Source organism: Rana temporaria, chromosome 12 (assembly GCF_905171775.1).
Source record: "Rana temporaria chromosome 12, aRanTem1.1, whole genome shotgun sequence".
Taxonomy (NCBI): Eukaryota; Metazoa; Chordata; class Amphibia; order Anura; family Ranidae; genus Rana; species Rana temporaria.
The window spans coordinates 1,243,739-1,260,082 of NC_053500.1; the positions used below are offsets into that span (position 1 = coordinate 1,243,739).

The following is a 16,344-nucleotide window of genomic DNA, read 5'->3' on the forward strand; positions in this document are numbered from 1 at the left end:
CCTGCAGTTTCATCTTTGGCCACAGGAGGGCAGTGTGGAGCCAGATAGTAAAAATAAGAAATGACCTGCAGTTTCACCTTTGGCCACAGGAGGGCAGTGTGGAGCCAGATAGTAAAAAAAAAAGAAATTACCTGCAGTTTCTCCTTTGGCCACAGGGGGGCAGTGTGGAGCCAGATAGTAATAAAAATAAGAAATTACCTGCAGTTTCATCTTTGGCCACAGGAGGGCAGTGTGGAGCCAGATAGTAATACAAATAAGAAATGACCTGCAGTTTCTCCTTTGGCCACAGGAGGGCAGTGTGGAGCCGGGTAGTAATAATATTAAAGTGACACTAATCTCAGAAAATTCCTTTGTATGGCTCTCAGCCTCCAATTGGTGTGATGTCACTTCCTGTTGGAGGGCGGCCATGTTTATTCTCTGTGGTCCCCCTGTATGCAGGAACGCCCGGTCCGGAGATGGACTATGGGGTGGGGGAGGGGAATGTACAGCGGTGTAAATGACCACAACTAACACACACACTGCTTGCTCCAGACAAAGGAAGTGAGGGGGGAAAGGAGAGGAGTGGGAGCTCATAGAGGACTGGAGGCATCATGAGGAATAGATTACTGAGCCATTAACCATTTATTGACCATTCTACAGCCCAATGAGGAGCACAGCGAGGTGATCGCCGCGTCCTTCACATACAGCTAATCACAGATTGGGGGGAAGGGCCAATCACAGCGGATCTTTACCATGTGATGAGGTGTGTCCAATCACAGCCGATCACAATGTAAACACAGAAGCCTGCGGAGAGGAGAGAGAGGGGAGAAGAGAAGAGAGGAGGAGGAGGAGAAGAGAAGAGGAGGAGGAGGAGAGAAGAGGAGAGAGGAGGAGGAGAATAGAAGGAGAAGAGGAGGAGGAGAATAGAAGGAGAGGAGAAGAGAAAAGAGAGGAGGAGAAGAGAAGAGGAGGAGAAGAGAAGAGAGGAGGAGAAGAGGAGAGGAGAAGAGGAGGAGGAGAGAAGAGAAGAGGAGGAGGAGGAGAGAAGAAGAGGAGGAGAGTAGAGGAGAAGAAGAGGAGAAGAGAAGAGGAGGAGAAGAGAGAAAAGAGGAGAGGAGAGAAGAGAGAGAGAGAGAGAGGAGAGAAAGAGAGAGGAGAGAGAGAACAGAGAGAGAGAGAGAGAGAAGAGAGGAGAGAAGAGAGAGAGAAGAGAGGAGAGAGGAGAGAAGAGAGAAGAGAGGAGAGAAGAGAGAGAGAAGAGAGAGAGAAGAGAGGAGAGAAGAGAGAGAGAGAGGAGAGAAGAGAGAGAGAGAGAGAGAGAGAGAGAGAAGAGAAGAGAGAGAAGAGAGGAGAGAAGAGAGAGAGAGAGAGAAGAGAGGAGAGAAGAGAGAGAGAGAGAAGAGAGGAGAGAAGAGAGAGAGAGAGAAGAGAGGAGAGAGAAGAGAGGAGAGAAGAGAGAGAGAAGAGAGGAGAGAAGAGAGAGAGAGAAGAGAGGAGAGAAGAGAGAGAGAGAGAGAGAGAGGAGAGAAGAGAGGAGAGAAGAGAGAGAAGAGAGAGAGAAGAGAGGAGAGAAGAGAGGAGAGAAGAGAGAGAGAAGAGAGAGAAAAGAGAGAGAAGAGAGGAGAGAAGAGAGGAGAGAAGAGAGAGAGAAGAGAGAGAAGAGAGGAGAGAAGAGAGAGAGAAGAGAGAGAGAAGAGAGGAGAGAAGAGAGAGAGAAGAGAGAGAAGAGAGAGAGAAGAGAGAGAAGAGAGAGAGAAGAGAGGAGAGAAGAGAGAGAGAGAAGAGAGGAGAGGAGAGAAGAGAGAGAAGAGAGAGAGAAGAGAGGAGAGAAGAGAGGAGAGAAGAGAGGAGAGAAGAGAGAGAGAGAAGAGAGGAGAGGAGAGAAGAGAGAGAAGAGAGAGAGAAGAGAGGAGAGAAGAGAGAGAGAGAAGAGAGGAGAGGAGAGAAGAGAGAGAGAGAGAGAAGAGAGGAGAGAAGAGAGAGAGAGAGAGAAGAGAGGAGAGAGGAGAGAAGAGAGGAGAGAAGAGGGAGAGAGAGAGAAGAGAGGAGAGAAGAGAGAGAGAGAGAGAAGAGAGGAGAGAAGAGAGAGAGAGAAGAGAGAGAAGAGAGAGAGAGAGAGAGAGAGAGAGAGAAGAGAGGAGAGAAGAGAGGAGAGAAGAGAGAGAGAGAGAGAAGAGAGGAGAGAAGAGAGGAGAGAAGAGGGAGAGAGAGAGAAGAGAGGAGAGAAGAGAGAGAGAGAGAGAAGAGAGGAGAGAAGAGAGGAGAGAAGAGGGAGAGAGAGAGAAGAGAGGAGAGAAGAGAGAGAGAGAGAGAAGAGAGGAGAGAAGAGGGAGAGAGAGAAGAGAGAGAGAAGAGAGGAGAGAAGAGAGAGGAGAGAAGAGAGAGAGAGAAAAGAGAGCCGATAAGTGACTTGTGTGAAAGGGAGAAGAGGATCGATGATCGGCGGCGTCTCACATGAACAATTATCTGGCTGAAAAGTTTTATAAACAGAAATGAAGAGAAATGTGTTTTTGTTTATTTAAATAATATGTAGCAGAAGAAGAAGAATTCGTCCCGAACTGAGGGGGAAAAATGTTTTTTATATATTTTTGGGGATATTTATTTACAGCAAAAATATTGCTTTTTTTTTTTTCAAAATTGTCGCCGAGGTGATCAAATATCACCAGAAGAAAGCTCTATTTGTGGGGAAAAGGACATAAATTTTGTCTGGGAGCCACGTCGCACGACCGCGCAATTGTCAGTTAAATTGGCCCCGGTCATTGGGCAGGAAATTCCTCCTCCGGGGCTGAAGGGGTTAATAAGACATTTAGCTGCACTTTGAACCTGTGGCCACAGGGTGGCGGTGTGGAGCCGGGTGCAGATAATAAACGTATTATAAAATGGACGCCTCATAGAGCTCAGCACTGAAAGGGTTAACTCCCCATCCCCCAACAATTCACTAAAATCCGGTGCAGCCGTGCACGGGAGCCAATCAGCTTTCAGGTTTTATTGTCAAAGCTTCACTGAACAAACTGAAGTTAAAGGCTGATTGGCTGCCATGCCGAGCTGCGCCCAATCCTGTGTGAGGCCACCGCCCCTCCCCCTCCCCCCTCCTGCAAAAATCTTCATGTAAAAAAAATACAAAGTGTCCATTTCTCTCTCCGAACATCAATTCCACTACTTCCCATTCATTTCACTGGGGAGCTGCGTTTCTCTGCGTTTCTCCGTGCTTCTCTGCGTTTCTCTGCGCTTCTCTGCGTTTCTCTGCCTATGCTTTTCTCTGCATTTCTCCACGTTTCTCTGCGTTTCTCCGCGTTTCTCTGCGTTTCTCCGCGTTTCTCCACGTTTCTCTGCGTTTCTCCGCGTTTCTCTGCGTTTCTCCGCGTTTCTCCACGTTTCTCTGCGTTTCTCTGCGTTTCTCTGCGCTTCTCTGCGTTTCTCTGCGTTTCTCTGCTTTTTTCTGCGTTTCTCCACGTTTCTCTGCGTTTCTCTGCTTTTCTCTGCATTTCTCCACGTTTCTCTGCGTTTCTCCGCGTTTCTCCACGTTTCTCTGCGTTTCTCTGCGTTTCTCCGTGCTTCTCTGCGTTTCTCTGCGTTTCTCTGCGCTTCTCTGCGTTTCTCTGCGTTTCTCTGCTTTTTTCTGCGTTTCTCCGCGTTTCTCTGCGCTTCTCTGCGTTTCTCCGCGTTTCTCTGCGCTTCTCTGCGTTTCTCTGTGTTTCTCTGCGTTTTTCTGCGTTTCTGGTTGTTTTTTTCTTCCTTACCTGACAAAACACGCGGCAGACAGATCCGAGGGACGACTTCCAAGCTTTTTTTTTTTTACTGAATAAAAACCAATCAGTGTGACCGCGCCCTTCCTCCACCCCTCGCCCCCCCCCCCAATCCACAGGGGATCCCCCACAGATCTCCACTCACCTGACAACGATCCCGTCCCTCTCCAGATCGGAACAACGATCCTCGTCTGCCTGTGTATGGTGCTGCTCAGCACTCTATGAAGGATCCACCGTCCCTCCCCTGCCAAACAACACCACTCACCCCCCCGTGTGCTGGGTCCCCACACTAACATTATAACAATGAGGAGGGGACACACCTGCATTGATCTCCTCCATCCAACCCAGACAGCTCAGCCGACAAGATCCAGTCTGCAGCACCCAATAAGACAGTGAGGGGCAGATCTGTGCTGACCTCTAGTGGACAGAAACCCGCAGTGCAGGGTGGAGGATTGCTTTAGACGTCCTCTGGTGACACTCAGGGCTCACTGAGCTACAGGGGGACAAGGGGAGTACAGGGGGGCACAAGGGGGTACAGGGGGGCACAAGGGAGTACAGGGGGGCACAAGGGAGTACAGGGGGGTACAGGGGGGCACAAGGGAGTACAGGAGGGCACAAGGGAGTGCAGGGGGGCACAAGGGAGTACAGGGGGGCACAAGGGAGTGCAGGGGGCACAAGGGAGTGCAGGGGGGTACAGGGGGGCACAATGGGGTGCATTGATGAGGATCAAGGGAGTGCAGGGGGCACAAGGGAGTGCAGGGGGGCACGGGGGTACAGGGGGGCACAACGGGGTGCATTGATGAGGATCAAGGGAGTGCAGGGGGCACAAGGGAGTGCAGGGGGGCACGGGGGCACAACGGGGTGCATTGATGAGGATTCTTTATTTTGGAACAATCTGCTGACATTTGATGGAACTTTGAATTGAAAGGACTGTTTCTGGGTGACCGTACCGTCAGGTCCTACCAGACCAACAAGTCATCTCCATCCCTGGATCTCATACATCGTCCACATCCCCTCTCGGCATACTCACTCATGTGGCTGCCATATCACAATATAGCAGTACAATAGTTGGTGCTTGGAGTTCTGTCCTCCTCTCTTCTTCCGATTGCTGAGAAGGGGAAAGGGGGGACAGAGACGAGCAAAGTGAAGATGGGCGCTGGCATTGATGGGCACTGGTGAGCTGCATTTGTATACATGGGCAGGGCAAATGGGGTGGAGTCAGGGGTGGGGCGGCAAAATGTGGATGCAACAGCCCTGAATGGGAGAACCTAAAAAAAACGCACAAAAACCACCCAAAACACTTGAAGAAGCTGAAGTGTGCCCGAGCCTGAAGGACGAGGACCCCTGAGAAAGGCACCTCCGGGCAGGTTCTCCCTCTCTGAGGAGCCTCCATTTTGAGGTTTTCTCGTGTCCCTCACATGTATTCAGCAGCAGGTTGGCAGTGACGTCTCGATTTTTGATGTTTATGATGCGGTGATCTTATCTCCCTCTCTGTATCCCGTGACGACAAACCAAACGCAAACAAATATCGCCCTGAACTTCAACTTGACTAAAGGTGCAGCTCACTTCTCGTTATCCAAACAAGCTAAAGTCCAGCTGATCGAAACTCTACAACCCGATAAAAGCTCCCTGCCGGCTCTTCCTCCTCTTCTGCTCCCAATCTCTCCTCCACCATGGCGTCCACCGAGGAGAAACTCGTCTGCTCCAACTGCCACAACGCCAGCGAGGATCCGCTGAAGGTGAAATGTGAACACAACTTCTGCTGGGTCTGCATTGACTGCGTGGTGGACACCCAGAAAGGCTCCGGAGGGTTCAAGTGCCTGGAGTGCCAGGGGGAGAGTCATCAGCACCCATTAATGCAAAGGGCTGTGAGCCTCCTGAGCAGGTCCGAGTTCCTCCAGAGTTCCCCCACCGAGCGGAGCGGGATCTTCTGCACTTACTGCGTCACCAGTCAGGTCCCGGCGGTGAAGTCTTGTCTGATGTGCGAAGCGTCTCTGTGTGACGTCCACTTACAAGTCCACAGCAAGTCAGCCGAACACGTCCTTCTTGAGCCCACCACTCACCTAGCCAACCGGAAATGCTCCACCCACAAGAAGATCCTGGAGTATTACTGCACAGAGGACGAAACTTGTATCTGCGTGTCCTGCCTGCTGTTCGGGCCCCACCAGGGGCACCGCGTGGAAACCCTGGACATGGTCTCCGACAAGAAGAAGGAGCGGCTGAGATATTCTCTGAAAAGCTTGACCTCCAAGAGAGAGGAGACGGAGAAAAGAGTGAAGAGCGGGCAGGAGCGCAAGAAAGAGTCCCAGGAGAAAGCGGCCTCCATGACGGACAGGGTCAGCTCCCTCTTCAGAGACATCCGCAGACAGCTGGACACCCTAGAGAAGAGAGTCCATGCCGAGATTTCCAGGCAGGAGGATCAAGTGTCTCTCTCCGTCTCCAGTCTGGTCCAACAGATGGAAGTGAAGAACCAGGAGCTGTCCAGGAAGATCCAACACCTGGAAGAGCTGTGTGACATGGCGGACTCCTTCATGGTCATCCAAGAAGAGGAATCGGAGAGCGAGGCCTTCCAGAACTCGGAGGAAGGAGAGAATGACAGCAGAGAGAGATATTATAAAGAGATCTGGAAGAGAGGCCTAGATGAGGGTTTGATCTCGGTCAGCGTACACACGGGCCTGTCCGGTATAGTCACCAACGTCAGGAAGAGGCTCAATCTACAGGGGGCCACCGACATATTACTGGACATGAACAGTGCCGGGAACGACGTCCACGTTTCCGGGGACCTGAAAACTGCCACCTGGTCACACATCAACCAGGACCGCGCCGATCTGGCGGGGAGGTTCCAGTACGATCAAGTCCTGAGCACCAAAAACTTCTCCTCCGGGCGACATTACTGGGAGGTGGAGACCAGCGATTCTGGGGTGTGGTTCTTAGGGGTGAGTTACCCTACTATCAACAGGAAGGGGCACCAGTCATGGATCGGGGACAATGACAAGTCTTGGTGTCTGCGCAGGTACGATAACGTCCAATATTCCGTCATACACGACGGCAAGTGGATCCAGTTACCCCACACTGTGTCCTGCCAGTTGCTGGGGATCTACATGGATTATGAGGCCGGGCAACTGTCCTTCTACGAGCTCTGCGACCCGATCCGACACCTCCACACCTTCTCCGCCACCTTCATCGAGCCCCTCCATGCTGCATTCAGTGTCTACAAGTCCTGGGTACGGATCAGAAGCTAGGAATGGCCCTATAGGAATAACCCAACCCCCTTCCAGACAGTTCCTTGGGAATGGCCCTATAGGAATAACCCAACCCCCTTCCAGACAGTTCCTCAGGAATGGCCCTATAGGAATAACCCAACCCCCTTCCAGACAGTTCCTTAGGAATGGCCCTATAAGAATAACCCAATCACCTTCCAGACAGTTCCTCGGGAATGGCCCTATAGGAATAACCCAATCCCCTTCCAGACAGTTCCTTGGGAATGGCCCTATAGGAATAACCCAACCCCCTTCCAGACAGTTCCTCGGGAATGGCCCTAAAGGAATAACCCAATCCCCTTCCAGACAGTTCCTCGGGAATGGCCCTATAGGAATAACCCAACCCCCTTCCAGACAGTTCCTTAGGAATGGCCCTATAAGAATAACCCAATCACCTTCCAGACAGTTCCTCGGGAATGGCCCTATAGGAATAACCCAACCCCCTTCCAGACAGTTCCTTAGGAATGGCCCTATAAGAATAACCCAATCACCTTCCAGACAGTTCCTTGGGAATGGCCCTATAGGAATAACCCAATCCCCTTCCAGACAGTTCCTCAGGAATGGCCCTATAGGAATAACCCAATAACCCTCCAGACAGTTCCTTGGGAATGGCCCTATAGGAATAACCCAATCCCCTTCCAGACAGTTCCTTGGGAATGGCCCTATAGGAATAACCCAATCACTTTCCAGACAGTTCCTCAGGAATGGCCCTATAGGAATAACCCAATCCCCTTCCAGACAGTTCCTCGGGAATAGCCTTATAGGAATAACCCAATCACCTTCCAGACAGTTCCTCGGGAATGGTCCTATAGGAATAACCCAATCACCTTCCAGACAGTTCCTCGGGAATGGTCCTTTAGGAATAACCCAATCACCTTCCAGACAGTTCCTCGGGAATGGTCCTATAAGAATAACCCAATCCCCTTCCAGACAGTTCCTCGGGAATGGCCCTATAGGAATAACCCAACCCCCCTCCAGACAGTTCCTCGGGAATGGCCCTATAGGAATAACCCAATCCCTTTGCAGACAGTTCCTCGGGAATGGCCCTATAGGAATAACCCAATCCCCTTCCAGACAGTTCCTCAGGAATGGCCCTATAGGAATAACCCAATCACCTTCCAGACAGTTCCTCGGGAATGGTCCTATAAGAATAACCCAATCCCCTTCCAGACAGTTCCTTGGGAATGGCCCTAAAAGGATAACCCAAGCCCCTTCCAGACAGTTCCTCGGGAATGGCCCTTTAGGAATAACCCAATCCCCTTCCAGAGATCACCAACAATCCCACATATAAGACATGCTGGGCTTTGTGGTTCTTCAGCAGGTAGAACTTGGCAGGTTTAATGGTTCACATTGTTTTCAAAGATTCATCATCTTAATCCCCCCTCCCCTCACATCACCCCTATAAAATGGAGATCTCCCTTCACTTCCTATAATGGAGATGTGAGGGAACCTAAAATCAGGGCAGATCCCATCTCAATCGGTTGTCACCTGAAAATTGTGTCCGTTGCATAATTTGCATCTTTAATATTTCATATCATTTTTAGTCTTGGTGACAATGATGGCCTGGAAGATCAGAAAGGGTCAATCTCTCCAGCATGTTCTTAGGGGTGTCTGATATATCTTCTGGGGGGTAGACATGGACTGACGGTGCCTGATATATCTTCCGGGGCTAATAATGGTCTGCTATACATCTTCGGAAGGGGGGGGCGGTTGGGGGTTGATACGCACTGGCTTTAGTTTTTATTTCCTCCAAAATGATATTCACAAATGTAACTTCTCCATTTTCCAACTGTGAAATGCTCTGATGTTCTCAGTGATTCTTCTATTGTATTATATAGTGGCAGGAACCAATTAAATATTGTGTTGCTAGTAAAACAGGAGGTGAGGTGGAGAGGAGGGTAGAGGGGTAAGAGGATGGGTTTTAGGGGTAAGGGGAGAGAGAGAGAGAGAGAGGCAGGAGGTATAGTGGGGGGGGGGGGAGACGGAGAGGAGGGGAAAGGGGTAAGAGGATGGGTATCAGGGGTAAGGGAAGGGAGAGAGAGTGGCAGAAGGTATACAGGGGGGGGGGGTTGGAGGGGAGGGGAGAGGGGTAAGAGGATGGGTATCAGGGGTAAGGGAAGGGAGAGAGAGTGGCAGAAGGTATACAGGGGGGGGGGGGGGTGGAGGGGAGGGGAGAGGGGTACGAGGATGTGTTTCAGGGGTAAGGGAAGTGAGAGAGAGTGGCAGGAGGTATTGGGGGGGGGAGAGGAGGGGAGAGGGGTACGAGGATGTGTTTCAGGGATAAGGGTAGGGAGAGAGAGAGAGAGTGGCAGGAGGTATTGGGGGGAGATGGAGAGGAGGGGAGAGGGGTAAGAGGATGTGTTTCAGGGATAAGGGTAGGGAGAGAGAGTGGCAGGAGGTATTGGGGAGAGATGGAGAGGAGGGGAGAGGGGTACAAGGATGGGTTTCAGGGGTAAGGGTAGGGAGGGAGAGTGGCAGGAGGTATTGGGGGGAGATGGAGAGGAGGGGAGAGGGGTAAGAGGATGGGTATCAGGGGTAAGGGTATGGAGAGAGAGAGTGGCAGGAGGTATTGGGGGGAGATGGAGAGGAGGGGAGAGGGGTACAAGGATGTGTTTCAGGGATAAGGGTAGAGAGAGAGAGTGTCAGGAGGTATAGGGGGGGGAGATGGAGAGGAGGGGAGAGGGGTACGAGGATGGGTTTCAGGGGTAAGGGTAGGGAGAGAGAGTGTCAGGAGGTATAGGGGGGGGGGGGAGATGGAGAGGAGGGGAGAGGGGTACGAGGATGGGTTTCAGGGGTAAGGGTAGGGAGGGAGAGTGGCAGGAGGTATTGGGGGGAGATGGAGAGGAGGGGAGAGGGGTAAGAGGATGGGTATCAGGGGTAAGGGTATGGAGAGAGAGAGTGGCAGGAGGTATTGGGGGGAGATGGAGAGGAGGGGAGAGGGGTACAAGGATGTGTTTCAGGGATAAGGGTAGAGAGAGAGAGTGTCAGGAGGTATAGGGGGGGGGGGGATGGAGAGGAGGGGAGAGGGGTACGAGGATGGGTTTCAGGGGTAAGGGTAGGGAGAGAGAGTGTCAGGAGGTATAGGGGGGGGGGGGATGGAGAGGAGGGGAGAGGGGTACGAGGATGGGTTTCAGGGATAAGGGTAGGGAGAGAGAGAGAGTGGCAGGAGGTATTGGGGGGAGATGGAGAGGAGGGGAGAGGGGTACAAGGATGTGTTTCAGGGATAAGGGTAGGGAGAGAGAGAGAGTGGCAGGAGGTATTGGGGGGAGATGGAGAGGAGGGGAGAGGGGTACAAGGATGTGTTTCAGGGGTAAGGGTAGGGAGAGAGTGTCAGGAGGTACATGGGGGATTTTTTCCCTCCTTCTATTATATTGATGTATTTGCTCCTGATGAGTGGATAGAAGTCCATGAAACGTTGTAGAGTTTATTTTGATGCTTCCATTTCATATCTATGATTCTAGACGGTTCTATTGCTTTCCCAGCCCTGATGTGATGTCAATGTTTCCTCTCCACTCGGGGGACTGTGATGTACAATATTTATTCTCTGGGTCATGTTGGTTATAATTCACGATATCTATGTTGTTATTTTGTATTGTATATGCCAACGTGCTATTATGCATTTATATGGGTTGATCCATGCCCTATTAGAGCATCAGGAGGTATACAGGGGGAGAGATAAGGGTAGGGAGAGACTGGCAGAAGGTATGGGGGGGGGGGAGGGGAGAGATAAGGGTAGGGAGAGAGATAAGATATGGGGAACTTGGCAGAGATAAGGGGGGAGGGGAGAGATAATATTTCCAGAGATTAATGACATTCCAGAAAATATAATAAAATATCTTTATCTGTAACCTCTGCCCCATAGACGGTGAGATGAGCCAGAATTACATGCAGTACCCATTACAGCCAGCAGAGGGCGGGGCAGCACTTCATGGATCTAGGAAGGGAAATGGTTACAATGTAGACACGTGATTGGTAGATTTCCTGCAGGTCATGTGATATATGAATCTGTCTGCTCTGTATATCGATCACCCAATAAATTATCTGCGTTTACCGACACCGTCTGATGGATTTGTCTTCTATTGTCCTGTGAATGTGCGTTCTCCCAGATCGATTATTCCACCGATAATAATCCGCCATTTACAGAAAAGCAGCTCATTGATTGGATGAAGTCATAGATTAAAGGAGAACTCTAACCAAAAACTAAAAGAACTGCGGGGGAGGGAAGGAGGACATCCGGGTCATTTTGTATTGGTGTCTGGGCAGATTTCTCCATATTTCCTCTGTTGGTGATAATGGACAGGAAATGAGGGGAAATCTCCCATTGGGGACACCGCAATAAGTGTAGCACTACCCCTGAAGGAGCTGCTGATTCGTTTTGGGTCTACTCTCTTACCTATCCACCCCTCTAATAGGCTCGAACCCTCCCTTGGCACACCAGACAGATGCAAATGTATTGCGAGTCCCCGGCTGGGCTAAGACCCCAATAACACATGTGAAATATACAATGACATGTGATCCTGTTATTACCTTCTTCTGAATGGTATCCTCAGGAGCAATCACACCTCACACAATCAATATAGTAAACCAAGCATAATAAGAAAGATAAAAGATCAAACAACAGATTAACTATACAAATGTATACATAGCTGACTCTGCAAGGGCCCTTTGCAAGAGTCAATAAGAGCAAAACACAAATGTTAACGTTCTGAAGTCTGAAAGTGGCTATGAATAGTCTATGCTCGCGAGCTTCCCTTAGTGGGCAATCCCTTTAAGTGCAACCGCTAGTAATCTTGACTAGGCCTGGCTTGGATAACTCCAGAAGGTTCCTCAGTGGTGAAGTCTATTTGTAAATTCGTTGGTGCACGTCAACTTATTTGTAATCCAAAGGGTATTCAGGCTCAGTTAAAGGGGTATGAGAAGTATAGGTGTTTGTGGACCGATCACAAAGTTAGCATCGGTCAACTTGGCTAGCGTGACTCTCAGATGTTAGGCCTCTGGGTTAGATCAGTAGACAGTACGCTGCTCCGATATGTGGAGCGCTACGAGTCACAAGGCTGAGGTAGTATTGAAAACTTGGGCAAGTGCCCTCTCACCCGAGCAGGCCTAGTCCGCCTGAGCTCCTCACGAAAGTTACGCTGATCAGTGGCCACTCTGCAACGCACAGTCTCCGGTATCCCGCTCTCCACTGTTACAATCGTCAGCTGGTGAGTATCTCCGGTCTCTTGGAAGCACGAGCTGGACGCACTTGATGTTGTCCCTCTCCGGATGGCTGGCCTTCCGGTGGATCCCGGCTCAGGCTTCAGGCCTAGCTGCTTGGCTGGAGTGCTCTCCCTCGTTCCGCAGAGGGAAGAATGCCGATCCCAAGAGAGCAAATTCAGCTCCTCCCCGCCTTTAAGTAACCTCCCCCATAAAGCTGTGCGGGGGTGCAATGTTCTCTGGGAAGCCAATGCATTATGGGAACCATAGTCTATTTCTACTAATGTCAATGGAGTCCTTCTCTCCTAATACTTCAAAACCCACAATGCATTGCTTTAGGAAAAAATAAACACATATGTACAACGTGACTGGAACTCCCGGGAATCCAGGTATGCATAGCTATCAAATAGTCCATGATAGTATGACCCCACTACACAAGACTCTGATATGACCTCCTCCACCTAGAGCCGGGCTTTATTAACCACTTAAAGTGGAGATCCACACAAAAAGTCAACCTCCGCTTTTCGGAACCCCCCCCCCCTCCAGTGTCACAATTGGCACTTTTCAGGGGGGAGGGGGTGCATATACGTGTATAATACAGGCATTTGCACCCACTTCCGGGAATAGTCACGCCCCCCCCCCCCGCGCGCTGTGTTCTGGGAAACACACTGGTCCCAGAACACAGCGAGGAACACTGAGGACGCGCTGCACGACTCGCGCATGCGCAGTAGTGAACCAGACAGGGAAGCCGCAATGCTTGACTTTCTGATTCCATCACCGAGGATGGCGGTGGGGGCAGCCGAGAGACAAGGGATTGCTTGGCTGCAGTATTTAAATTTTTTTTTTTTTTTAGGTGGACCTCCGCTTTAAGGAAAATTACTTAGGACCCCCAAACATTATAATTTTTTTTAACACCCTAGAGAATAAAATGGCGGTCGTGGCAATACTTTCTGTCACACCGTATTTGCGCAGCGGTCTTACAAACGCACTTTTTTTGGAAAAATCAAAATTGGGTCACTTTTATTCCTATTAGAAGGATTGTAAACTTGTAATAGAAAAAAGCATGACAGGTCCTCTTATATATGAGATTTGAGGTCAAAAAGACGTCACATGCAATAAAATAAATAAAAATTGTCATTTGAAAAAATGACAAAAATAAATGTCCCTTTAAGAGCTATGGGCGAAAGTGAAGTTTTGATGTCGCTTTCGCCCTGCAGTGATATGGAGACGGGTGGGGCCATCTTTCCCCCTCACTCGTCTTCATACCCAGGCAGGGAGAGGACGCGATCGCCTCCGCTGCTACCGACGGCTCCGTTAACCGGTTAACGCCCGCCGCATGTATATGTACGTCCACAGAATGGCACGTACAGGCATATGGGCAAACATGTACGTCCCCCCCCCCCCCAGTACATGCGGTGGTCAGTAACCCGCGGGGAGCGATCCGGGACGACGGCGCGGCTATTCGTTTATAGCCGCTCCGTCGCAATCGCTCCCCGGAGCTGAAGAACGGGGAGAGCCGTATGTAAACTCACCTTCCCCGTGCTTCACTGTGGCGGCGTATCGATCGAGTGATCCCTTTTATAGGGAGACTCGATCGATGACGTCACTCCTACAGCCACACCCCCCTACAGTTGTAAACACACACTAGGTGCACCCTAACTCCTACAGCGCCCCCTGTGGTTAACTCCCAAACTGCAACTGTCATTTTCACAATAAACAATGCAATTTAAATGCATTTTTTGTTGTGAAAATGACTGGTCCCAAAAATGTGTCAAAATTGTCCGAAGTGTCCGCCATAATGTCGCAGTCACGGAAAAAATCGCTGATCGCTGCCATTAGTAGTAAAAAAATAAAAAAGAATAAAAATATCCCCTATTTTGTAAACGCTATAAATTTTGCGCAAACCAATCGATAAACGCTTATTGCGATTTTTTTTACCAAAAATATGTAGAAGAATACGTATCGGCCTAAACTGAGGAAATTTTTTTTTTATATATGTTTTTGGGGGATATTTATTATAGAAAAAAGTAAAAAATATTGCATTTTTTTCAAAATTGTCGCTCTATTTTTGTTTATAGCGCAGAAAATAAAAACCGCAGAGGTGATCAAATACCACCAAAAGAAAGCTCTATTTGTGGGGAAAAAAGGACGCCAATTTTGTTTGGGAGCCACGTCGCACGACAGCGCAATTGTATGTTAAAGCGACGCAGTGCCGAATCGCAAAACCTGGCCTGGGCATTTAGCTGCCTAAAGGTCCGGGGCTTAAGTGGTTGAGCGGCAGAGGGCACGGGAGAGTGGCGGGGGGGGGGCCCTCTCCCGCCACTGATAACGGAGATCTCGCGGCGAATCACCATTAGCGTAAACAGGACCGCCCACTGAAAAGATGGATACCACAGTTGTGGCAGAAGCTGCTGCCGTTACCGAGATATTCATCTTTAAAGTGCCGCCGTATATATGCACAGTGGGCGGGCGTCAAGTGGTTAAATCTTTAATTATTGGAGAGTGAATGGAGCGGCTCCCGATGGGTGCGGAGGTCTGGCTGATCAATGGCCGGCCTATCATAAGATTATATCTGCTTCTCTGTCAGCCAATAAAAGGCCAGGATGAACAATGCAGCCATGATGACACAAAGGGAGAGCTCCGCCCCCTCCGGAATGAGCTCAGGGACATTAGTCCCTCATCACCCCCCCCCCCCCGACTCATTTCTACACCGTCCATGTCATTCAATGGCGGTGACAACCGCCCCCAGCTGGTGACAACGTGTCGTTCTGAGCAGGGAATGCGTTCATTATTGGAGGCGCACAGTCCAGGCGTGTGATTGGTTATGAGGAGCTCTGTGGGCGGAGACTGAACTACAGGAAGTATTCCTATGTGTTACAAGTGATATCTGTATGTGTGTGGGCAGAATACCAAAGTGACTCCCAACTGCAATTTGGAAAACACCGACATGGGCGTGGCTATGTTGCGCTGAAAAGTGGGCGTGGTTAAATAGAGTCTATACAAGGAACTAAAAACATTTTAAATGAGGCAGAACATTTACGTAAAAAGATTTATGAAGCAATAAATGAAAATCTTTTACAAGAATAAGAACAGGAAACCGATTTGTAACCGTTACCGAGTATCGGCGTCCAATCACCAGAATATTCATAAGATGATACAAATTCCAATTTGATGCCGCGTACACACGATCATTTTTCGGCATGTCCAAAAAAACAAAGTTTTCCCAACTTCATCATTAAAAACGACGTTGCCCACACACCATCGTTTTAAAAAAATGCTCTAGCAAAGCGCGGTGACGCACAACACGTACGACGGCACTAAAAAGGGGAAGTTCCATGCGCCTTTGGGCTGCTTTAGCTGATTCCGTGTTAGTAAAAGACGATTCGCGCTTGTATGTCTGTTACAGCGTGATGAATGCGCTTATTCCATTATGAATGGCAGTTTTACCTGAACGAGCGCTCCCGTCTCATAACTTGCTTCTGAGCATGTGCGTGGTTTAAAACGTTGTTTTAGCCCACACACCATCATTTTTTACTACCCGAAAAACGAAATTTTTTAAAACGACGTTAAAAATTGAAGCATGTTCGAAAAAAATAATTTTGGTCGTTTTTCAGAAACTGAAAAACGATGTGCAGCCCACACACCATCATTTTAAATTACGTTTTTAAAAACAAGGTTTTTTTTTATGCCGTAAAACGGTCGTGTGTACGCGGCTTTTCATTTATTGCTTCATAAATCTTTTTATGTAAATGTTCTGCCTCATTTAACCTCCAATGGAAAATGTTTTTAGTTCCTTGTATATAGAAATAAGGGATGGGGGGGGGGGGGGGGAGGGGTGACATTCTAAGGTACCGGCACACATTATTATTTATATGGATAAATAGAGCCTGAGTCTATTAGCTGTACACATTACACTCATAGGACCACAGTCCATCTACCTACAAAATACCACAGACTGGCATAAACCTCAGCACAAAGGACCATGCTGTAAGAATTACATTCTACCATTGCACGTGGTTTCCTGCGCATAGAATATAGACAGAACGCAAACACTAATGCCGCGTTCACACGACCGTTTTTCCTGTCATGCAAAAAAAACAACGTTTTTCTCGACGTGAGTCGTTGTGATTCCTCTCAAGCTTGCCTTGCATACACACGATCAT

At 49.4% G+C, this 16,344-nt stretch overlaps 2 protein-coding genes across 2 annotated transcripts; one reads left to right on the top strand and one right to left on the bottom strand.

Annotated features, from left to right (window-relative positions):
* Positions 1–3,135: 3,135 nt before the first annotated feature.
* LOC120919334 (vicilin-like seed storage protein At2g18540) lies at positions 3,136–4,064 on the bottom strand. Its single transcript, XM_040331447.1, has 2 exons — positions 4,046–4,064; positions 3,136–3,719 (listed from the first exon to the last, which is right to left on the bottom strand). The coding sequence occupies exons 1-2, from the start codon at positions 4,062–4,064 to the stop codon at positions 3,136–3,138; spliced, it is 603 nt and encodes a 200-aa protein (XP_040187381.1).
* Positions 4,065–5,144: 1,080 nt separating this feature from the next.
* On the top strand, positions 5,145–8,372 carry LOC120919354 (E3 ubiquitin/ISG15 ligase TRIM25-like). The gene has a single exon (XM_040331472.1). The coding sequence runs from the start codon at positions 5,399–5,401 to the stop codon at positions 6,965–6,967; it is 1,569 nt and encodes a 522-aa protein (XP_040187406.1). The 5' UTR covers positions 5,145–5,398; the 3' UTR covers positions 6,968–8,372.
* The last annotated feature ends 7,972 nt before the right edge of the window (positions 8,373–16,344 follow it).